The sequence below is a fragment of the Callithrix jacchus genome, chromosome 16, assembly GCF_049354715.1.
Source record: "Callithrix jacchus isolate 240 chromosome 16, calJac240_pri, whole genome shotgun sequence".
Lineage (NCBI taxonomy): Eukaryota > Metazoa > Chordata > Mammalia > Primates > Cebidae > Callithrix > Callithrix jacchus.
The window spans coordinates 54,659,485-54,669,297 of record NC_133517.1 but is presented as its reverse complement, the minus strand read 5'-3'; the positions used below and the strand labels follow the sequence as shown (position 1 = coordinate 54,669,297).

At 55.8% G+C, this 9,813-nt stretch overlaps 1 protein-coding gene across 1 annotated transcript; it reads right to left on the bottom strand.

The window, feature by feature from the left end:
• Positions 1–578: 578 nt before the first annotated feature.
• On the bottom strand, positions 579–9,354 carry CYP11B2 (cytochrome P450 family 11 subfamily B member 2). Its single transcript, XM_008983140.5, has 9 exons — positions 9,103–9,354; positions 8,562–8,717; positions 6,506–6,705; positions 6,168–6,371; positions 5,813–5,967; positions 4,845–5,011; positions 4,368–4,446; positions 4,092–4,289; positions 579–3,663 (listed from the first exon to the last, which is right to left on the bottom strand). The coding sequence occupies exons 1-9, from the start codon at positions 9,339–9,341 to the stop codon at positions 3,514–3,516; spliced, it is 1,548 nt and encodes a 515-aa protein (XP_008981388.1). The 5' UTR covers positions 9,342–9,354; the 3' UTR covers positions 579–3,513.
• Positions 9,355–9,813: the final 459 nt, after the last annotated feature.

Here is a 9,813-nt window from a genome sequence, read left to right as displayed (position 1 = left end):
GACAATCCCTGTGACTCGGAGCCCTGGGTAATTGTGCAAAGCAGTCCGTCCCGAGCCTGCCTACCCTGCTTTCCCTGGTTCCTCCCCCAGAAAGAACTAGAACCTCTGCCTCCAGATGGACCCGGTGCTTCCAATGTGGTCATGATGGCAAGAACACCCCTGCCACTACATGCTGTCAGTAACACTGTTTTCTCAACCACAGTCACCCCTGCCACTGCATGCTGTCAGTAACACTGTTTTCTCAACCACAGTCACCCCTGCCACTGCATGCTGTCAGTAACACTGTTTTCTCAACCACAGTCACCCCTGCCACTGCATGCTGTCAGTAACACACTATTTTCTCAACCACAGTCACCCCTGCCACTGCATGCTGTCAGTAACACTATTTTCTCAACCACAGTCATCTCCTGGCTGGTGGCCCCACCACATCCAAGTAATAAGTAAGCCTGCATTTAAAAACACACAAAAAGTTACATATGGGACGGAGTTGCACGGAATTACACATGCACACACCCAAACACAGGCACACACTTCACGGGTACGTTCTAAATAAGCTCAGTGAATCATGCCACTGTCAATTTCCTGATTTGAAGTGCTTTATATAAATGCAAGCTGCTGACCACGGGAGGCTGTGCAAAGGGTGTGGGGGACCTGCCTGTATATATATTTCAACAAATTTGAATGTATCTATAGTAATTTTGAGATAAAAAGCTTTAAAATGTTTTTGCAAGGTTTGTTTTAGAATCCCATGACCTAGTCTGGCCAGGGGAGCTGGAGCAGAATCTGCGAGAGTCCCATAGGCAAGGATGCCAACCCTGGTGACCATACAACTTGTTCCCCCCGTATTCTTCTCCAGTGCTGCGCTGTGTTGCCCAGGGTGGGGAAGCAACCTTCAATCACAGGGTGACTGGCCTGAGTCTCTGACGGCGACCTGGAACTACTGACCACACCTGGAATGATGGCCTAGGGATTTCCACTTTCATGGGGAAACAAAAGCTCTGATCCTCATCAGCCACCAGGAGCTGGTGGCTGTGACCTTTGCCCTGATGAAAATCCTTGGGGATAAGGACAGTCTGGCTGACACACTCTCACCCTGGGCACTTCCTCTCCCTGCACCAGTTAGGGAGGGGTCAACTCTCTCTGCTAGGCTAGGAGCACATGAGACCCACAGGCAGGTTCACGTTGGGAGACGCAGCCTCCCTGTGCCCACCCCAGGTCCTGGCACATGGCATAGCTCCGTATCAACCAGGAACGAGTGAATAAAAGGCATCCGAGTCCCTGTTGGCCCAATCCTGTCTCTCCTGTTGGCAGAAACATTTCTGGAACCACGCCCAAGCTTCTCACCCTACAAGACTCTTCCCTCTCCTCACAGCATCCTCGGGACCTTCCCCAGGGGACAGCACAGGAAGCAGAGGACCCAACGCCAGCTGCTGGAACAAGGCCTGGTCCATGGAAGACGAGGCCTGGGGCATGAGGCTGACATGATCAGCTGTAGGGACATAGGTCCCTCGAGACTCAGTTGTGTCACTCGAAACTGGGGATGTGTCAGGACAAGGGACCACAGGGACCTTTTTACTCTACCCTGCAGCACCCTATTCCAAGGTGACAACTTTCAGAGCTCTCAGGGCATGCTCGAGCCAAGGCAGGCTGCAGGAGGGAACTTGACTCTGAGATGCTGGGATCCCGCTTACTGACTCTGACACAGTTTGCACAGAGGCACTGGCCAGGGGGCGTGTTGGGGGAAGCAGCAAAGGAGAAAGGACTTACGGAGTGCCTACATGAATCGGTTATGAGTAACTTATAAACAAGGAACAACAAACTGCAGAAGGCCGCAGGAGGCCTCTGAGGAGGAAGGCCTCTCCATGCCTCACGTTATTACATTCTTTTCCCCAACCTTTTCTTAATGAGTCTTGCCACCAAATTAATTTTCCTTCCTGAGGATTCCATTTTTGTCCTGATAAATGCTGCTCGGCAGCTGTTCAAACCTGATCCTTAGAAATGTTCAAAAACTTTAAAGTTGCAAGGGCTAAGTGTAATTGCATATGAGGGGTGGAGGATTCTGACTCCCCGCTGCTTTTGTTTCACAAAGCCAGGTCAGCAAGGACAGCTCCATCTTGGAGCCCGGAGCAGATAGGTAACATAATCACAACAGCCGCCAGATCCTCCACGTGTTTTCCTCCATTTTCAGGGCTGCCAGTCCATCAGCACCTCCCAACCTAACTACCCACTCTTACTTTTTTTCCTTAAGAAGTTGGGACCCAGAACTCTTTTGGAAAGTAGGGTGGAGGTCGTTCTTCTGTAAGTACTTCCTGCTGTGAAGGGGCGTCCAGGGCCCTCTGGGTCCCTCCTCCTTGTTGCTGTCTATAGGGCTTTCCAGGTGCTGTTTTATTTTACTGTCTAGTTCACAGGAAACTAGATACTTTTAACTTTTAACCAACACGTTTACACACAGAATTGTTTTTTACGATTAATGTTTTAAAACTTGTTTAGACCTTCAAACCAAAATTTATACAACCTACTTGCATAAATTCCCTTTTATAACATTTTTACAACTTTCACTGACAAACTTAGGTTAAACTTTCTTTATTTTATAGCCTTCCCTACTAAGGGTGCAATCTTATAGCTTTCTAAATATTTCTTCCTTTCCCCCTTACTTTATGTCTTTCTTGTGTCTTACCTTCTGTGCCTGTCTTTCTCTTTGCCTTCCTTACCTCCTTCTCTCTCTCTCACTGACTGTTTCTTTCCATTTTTCTGAGTTTTCTGTTTCTGTCTTGGTTAAGCCGTGTTGTTACCACTTGTAATTCTGCTTGTTTATTGCTATAAGCTAATGGCCCAGGCAGTGAGCTGTGGGCTTGAGATTTGACTTAATACAGCTGTTTTAAGATTTTTTTGTAAATAAACTGAGCAAGCCAAGTCACTTGCTGTATTTATGGGCTGAAAAAAAAAAAAAAGCTTTTTAATGCTAATATCACAGTTTTAATTTCAGCTCTTTGACTGCTAGTAAACTTAGATTGGGTGATTGAATTATGTGGTTTCTACCAGACTGCAGCTTTTTTTGTTTACCTGACCTGTAAGTAAACAGTGTTAAAGCATTAGGTATGGAGCGGCCTTCCTTCCGCAGTTTGTTGTTCCTTGTTTATATGTTACTTATAACCAACTTATATAGGCACTCTGAAGGTCCTTTCTCCTTTGCTGCTTCCCCTAACAGGACAAGGGACAGGGACATGTGCGACTAGGCAGGAAGGCAAGGGATAAAATCACAGCACGCTTGCATGGCCTGGAGCCAGCGCTGAGAGGGATGGGGCAAACTGCTTGCTGGAGAAGGAGCCGGAGGCGCTGGGGACAAGGCTGGGTCCTGCCAGTGAGATTGATCCAGCTGTGCCCTGGCCTTGCTGTTTGGCAAGCCTGGCAAGCCTGGTCCTCGAGGCCCTCGGGTGTTCCAATTGTGCTAGGGCTGGCTGACAGAGGGGTGGCTCCGGACATTGTGTGGGAGAGAAGCGGGGTGGCCTGGGGTCAGGGAGAGGGAGGCTGGTGGCCAGGCTGGGACCCTGGGTGCAGAGCCCTGAAGGTGAGGAGGGGATACGTGCTGGGCCTCAGTATGAAGCTGTAGGCCATCGTTATGTCCTCTTGGGTTAGCGTCTCCACCTGGAAGTGTTTCAGCACCTAGGACAGAAGCCGGGTTTCCATCTAGCCTGGTCCACAACCCGTGGACCTGGGGCAGCCTCCTCCCACCCTCCCAGGTGCAAGGATTATGCTGAAGGCCTGTGCCCCAAGCTGTCCCATTCCTGACCAGCCACACCTAACAGCCCAGGCCCAGACTACCTCCTGCCCAGGTCTTGCCCAAGGCTCATTATCCTGTACAGGCTCCACCCCACTCCCCTAGTCCCCACCTCACTGTTTAGAAGCAACCTCACCCAGACCTTGCCCTGCCTTGCTCAGCACAGACCCTTCCTGGTCAGGCCCTACTTCAACCAACCAAGGCTCCATCCACTGTTCCCAGGTCCCAACCACACCATGAAAGCCTTGCCCCCGGGGCCCAGGCCCCGCCTCTGCTGCCCAGGCCCCGCCCCCACCACGCCCCATCTGCTCACGTGGTGCAGCAGCAGCAGCATCTCTGTCTCTGCCAGGCGCCTTCCCAGGCACTGGCGCATACCAAAGCCAAAGGGCACGTGGTGGAAGTTCCTGCCAGAGCCCTTCATGTCTAGCCAGCGCTGGGGGTTGTAGCGCTCAGGGCTTGGGAACAAGGCGGCATTGCGACCCAGCGAGTAGAGGAAAACCTGCACCAGTGTCTGCAGAGGTGCAGAGCAGGGATCAGGAAAAGACTGGGGAGGGAGGTTCTCAGCTGAAGGGGTGTGGGGCTCACTCACCCCAGCGGGGATGTGGTAGTTCTGCAGCACCAAGTCTGAGCTCACCACTCGCTCCACAAAGGGGCCCACAGGGTAGAGCCTGGAGGTGGGGGCATCCATTAAAAGAGCCCTCAGCTGGACAGGGCGTCCCGTGCCCTCTGCTGCCTTCCTACCCAAGACTCCTGAATGTGCCCAGCCCATGGGAAGCCCAGGTCGTGAGGAAGAGCTTCGTGCACCTACTGAGCCCGGCCAAACCTCCCCTAATCTGAGCAGCCCCACGCCCAGAAGCACACGCCCCACATTAATCCCCAGGGTGTTGAAGAGGGATTCCAGAGGAAGAAGAGGTCCCTGTTCTTGAGGGAGAGGAAGAGCAGGTGCAGGGGAATGGGCTGCTGGGCGACGCTGCTTATCAGCCCCAGCTTCTGTCTGCCACCCCCCAGTGGCGGCTGCTCTCCAGTAGGGGGCCGGGGCCAGAGGGAGGGCTCAGCCAGCACCCACCTCAAGCTCTCCTTGATAGCCGCCCGCAGCAGGGGCAGCTCGGTGATTGCCTTCTGGGGATGTTCACTGATGCTGGCTGCGGCGGCCAGGCTCTCCTGGCGCAGAGCCTGTTGCACGTTGGGGTTCCGAGCCAGCTCAAAGAGCGTCATCAGCAAGGGAAACACCGTCTGCAGAAGCCATGGCTGCAGAGTCACACCTTGCACAGGACTCAGCCCCCGAGACACCCCTCCCAGGACAGCCCCCTCTGCGGAGCGGGGACATGCATGCCCTGAGCACGACACTGCCCTCGAACCCCAGATCTGAAACCCTGATGACCACTTGGACCAGTTTCCCTGACTTCTTCAGAGAAAGGTGACCCCTATCCCAACCAAGGCCCAGGTCCCCTGCAGCCTCTTCAGGGGTTTCTCACAGCCACCATTCAGGCAGGGAGCTGAACCTCAGCATCATCTGGGGAGTTCTGCAGCTCCAGCTCCCTCTATTTCCATCGGGTTCTCTCCATAGGGCACCCACAGGCCCCTCCGCACAGGCTGGAGCTAGTGCTGCCACCTTCTCCACAACCCTGCCCTCCCATGGGTACCCAGCTCTGGCCCCAGATGACAGGTACCCTGGGAAGGGTGCCCTATGCAGGCCTCCAGTTGCCTCTCTACCCTCCTTCTCCTCGCACACCCAGAGCTTTCCAATGGGGACTGCACTACTATGTGTCCCAGGCCTCATCCACCTTCCTCCCGGCCTGGAGCATGGTTCCCCACACAGGTAACTGCAAACTCTGTCTCCTGAGGGGTAGCTCACATTCCCCTTCCCATGCAAATCTCAACCCTTGACAAATGGAGGGAGAAGGCTATGGGCAACAGAAATGCGGGGCCCATAGCCTGGGGATGGGGCATGTGGGTGCCGTGTGGCATTGGCGGGCACTGCCCGGGAGGGAAGCTTGGCGTCACTCTGTGGGTGGGGCTGATTGCCGGCCTGACCGTGTCCACGCTCCCTGCAGTGAGTTCCATCGAGTTGGCCTTGATGGCATCTAGTGACAGTTCCGCATTCAACAGGAGCTCTGCCACGATGCCCGTGTAGTGTTGAGGGCGGCTGAAGGCCAGTTCCTGATAGATTTTCTGGATACAGTTGTCTCCTGTCCAGTGAGGGGAAGGCCGCTGGATTCCCAAGATCAGTCCAGCCCAGCCCAGCCTTGCTCCCAATCTCCCTGGCAGGATGATGCGGAATTCCCAGCCCCTCCCTTTGGGCTTCACTCCCCTCTGGGCAGTGCAGAGGGAGAAACTGGGCCCTCATGGCATCCCTGCCCCGTAGTCCTGGCCAGGTCCCTGGCCTCACCATACTGGAAGATGCAGTCCCAGGCTTCAAAGTGCTCCTTCCACACCTTGGGGCTGGTCCAGCGAGACAGGCTCCTGGGCATGAACATGAGCTGGACGGTGGATTTGAGCATGACCTCCAGGGCATGGAGGAAGCTCAGGCTGGCAGAGCTGGGGCTGTGGCCAACCAGGCCCAGCCGCTCTCCAAAAAGGGCTAAATTGCTGGCTGTGGGAAGGAGGCATTGTGAGCCCAAGGCAGCCCCAGCCTCCTGGCTGCCTCCCCCGCTCCCTCCAGCTCCCCTTTCCCGTCCCTGGCCACTCCATGGTCTCTGAGGCTGGACCTTCCCACCTGGTCCACACCTTCTATGGTGTAGTGGAAGATGCTGGATTGGATGTCCAGGGTCAGGCTGCCCCGGGTGTTCTGCAGCACCTTGTTCCTGAGGGCCTGGGAGAAGTCCCTGGCCACCGAATCCACCATCGGGAGGAACCTCTGCAGAGCCTTGGGTGACAGCACATCGGGGTTCAGCCGCAATCGGTTGAAGCGCCATTCAGGCCCGTTCCTACAGAGGCCAGGGCAGAGCTTGTGATGCCGCCCGGCAAGACACAGGCCCGACCCGCATCCCATCCCCCTTGTCCCCAGATGGAATCGGCGTCCAGGGAGCTGACTGGGGGCCCTGCAGGATGCTGCCTGCTTCTGTTCCAGCTGTAGCCTTTTCTCAGAGTGGCCTGCAGGTGCTGGGCAAAGGCCACTCAGTTCTAAACAGGGGATGAGATGGTAGCTTCTGCCCACAGGTTCTGAGGGGGTAACTGAGGTCATTCCTGGGACCTGACGTCCCAAGACTGGCACCACCTCATCCCATGCCCTCACAGTGGTGGGGGCTCCATGGAAGTCCCCAGGGAATGGTGGGGAGAGTGTTCCCCTCTCAGCCACATTCCTGCAAAACTCCTTTATTCATGTCCAGCTGGCTGCTGTCAGGTGTTGACAGTGATGAGAGGCAGAAGATGCACATGTACACGTGTGCCCATGCAGGACCTCAACACACATGTGTGGAGACACATGTACGCGTGTGCCCATGCAGGACCTCAACACACGTGTGTGAAGAGACACATGTACATGTATGCCCATGCAGGACCTCAACACACGTGTGTGAAGAGACACATGTCCATGTGTGCCCATGCAGGACCTCAACACACGTGTGTGAAGAGACACATGTACACCTGTGTGCCCATGCAGGACCTCAACACACGTGTGTGAAGAGACACATGTACACCTGTGTGTCCATGCAGGACCTCGACACACATGTGAAGAGACACATGTACACATGTGCCTGTGTAAGACCTCAACACACATGTGAAGAGACACATGTGCACGTGTGCAGACACTACACCCATGCCAGCACCTGCCAATGTACACAGAGAGACACTGGTGCACTCATACCACACATCACACATGCACACACTCAGGCATGTACACACAATGCATGTGCCAATGCAGATACAGAGAAACACACAGGCATGTGCACAGATGCAAGACAAGCACACACACAGGAGCGCTCCCCTTCCTTCCCATATGCGCATCCAGCCTCCTGGACTTGCTTCCTGGGTCCTGACTCCCTACCAGATGTGGTCTGTAGGCCAGCATCAGTAAAGACCCCCACCCATGGGTGCCCTTTTACCTAAACCCCACTATTCCCAAGAGCATTCCCTTCCTGCCATGGAATGGGGGCTGTCGCCGCTGTGACATCCTGGTCCAGTCCTCCCCTTGTTCTAATGGCAACTTCCCTGCAGGTGACCGACTCCAAGCACCAGCCTCTTCCTGCCCACCTGACAAGGCACCACCCTCTCCATGGCCCAGGAAACATCTCCCCAGTGCCATCAACCGCCCCACCTCATGCCTTGCTTCTGAGAGCAAGGGAGCCACCAGCCACCTGTGTCCCCACCTGCCTCCTGGCCAGAACTGTCCCCATCACCAAGGTTTGCCAGGACTGCAGAAGCCAAGGGCACCCTATGGAGAGGCTGCAGCCCTGGTGGACACCAGGCTCAGCACACATAGCCTGTGAGCTGGGCCAGTGGGAGCCCCCTTCTTGGCGCCTCAGTTTCCTGACTGTGGAAAGAAAGTCCCCAGGCGCAAGAGAAAGCAGTCGCCAAGGTCGGTGCAGAGCAGGTTCTCCCTACACAGAAGGGCTCATTGCTCTGTGTCCTCTCCTCTGCGGAGGTGTCCATGCCCATTTCTCCACCCCCGGCTTCCCCAGCTGCAGGACAGATGTGACCCCAGGGGATGGCCGTCCTCCGAGCTGGGTGCTCACTCTCACCACCTGCCACACGGGCCCAGGGCAGACACTTTCAGCTCCTGCCTCTCTCACTTCCCAGGCTGCCCACCCTTCCCCCAGCTCCCAGCTCCCGGCTCGCCCCTCACAGCAAGAACACGCCACATTTGTGCCCACGATGTTGTCTGTAGGCCACCCAGGGCTCCAGGCTCATCCGGCGGGGGTGCAGGCTGTCCACCTGCTGCAGCCTCTCCACATCTTCCGGCAGCATCACCCACACCGTGCGTGGTCCTCCCAACTCGGACCTGTGGGGCCAAGCACAAGGCTCTGCTGGATGGGGTCATGTCCTCCCTGGCCCCACCCTGCAGTCCCCATCCAGCAGTCTGCTGTCACCCTCCCCGCTCCTGGATTAGTGGCTTCACAGCTGAAGCCCTCCTGCTGGCTCCCTGGAACCTCTCTACCTTAGTGTCTCTGAGTCCTGCCCTCTCTGCAGCAAGCTGGGGTTTGCTCCACACCATTGCCTGCACTGACACAGCCACAGACCAGGACACGCTGCCCTTCCTCTCCATCCTCCAAAGGATGCAGAGCCCCAGGACCAGCTGGGAATGGCAGTGCTGTGTGCCTGGCAGGGTCCTGGGCAGCAGGGGCAATGATCTGGGTGTTCCCAGCAAGGGCCAGGGAGGGCTTTACCTGAAAATGGGCCCTAGCTCCTGGAAGGTCTGGTGCAGCTCCAGGTGCAGATGCTCATAACCCTGCTCCCTCCAGATCTGCAGCAGCCTTAGCCACCTGTTGCCTGGACGCTGGGGCATGGCTTCAAAGGGCAGCACCGTCCTGGGGGCCTGAGCGGCTCTGGTGCCCAGTGCCCGTGCCCCTTGCAGGGACAGCCAAGGCACTGCCATGCACACCTCTGCCTTTGCCCAGAGTGCCATTCCAATGCTCCCTCCACCCTGTTCAGCCCCAATCCTTTTATCTCGCCCTGGAACCTGCCCTGGAAACGGATCACGTCATGGGAGAACTGGCTCTGGACCGTCCTGGAAAACTGAGAGCGAAGGTCAAGGCTGGAGGCCCCCAGTCAAAGGTGGATGAAGAAGTCAGGTGCCTGATTCCCCATCACTGCGAGTCCTGCTGGTCTGAGGATGCTGAGAAAAGGCATGGGGTCCGGACTGGGGGTCCATGGGGGTGGAATGTGGTGGGGTGTGGCCTCTTCTTTCTCCAGGACTGAGAGGAGCAAACTTTATCTTATCGAGAGATGAGAGGGGGCCTTGGATTCTTTTAATAGAATTTATTTTTATACCACAGATTTAGTTCATTGCAAAATTGATCAAAACCTGCAGAAAATGTCCATGTACCTACCCCGTGACCTGGCACAGGCACCTCCTCCACCGCAGGAGTGTGCTGGCC

Excerpts from the sequence above, each read along its gene's own strand:
- CYP11B2 (XM_008983140.5), bottom strand. The coding sequence starts at position 9,341 with ATGGCACTCTGGGCAAAGGCAGAGGTGTGCATGGCAGTGCCTTGGCTG. Across the intron at positions 6,372-6,505 it reads CTTCCACTACACCATAGAAG|CCAGCAATTTAGCCCTTTTT; the intron begins GTGTGGACCAGG and ends TCCTTCCCACAG. Across the intron at positions 5,968-6,167 it reads GGACTGCATCTTCCAGTATG|GAGACAACTGTATCCAGAAA; the intron begins GTGAGGCCAGGG and ends CTCACTGGACAG.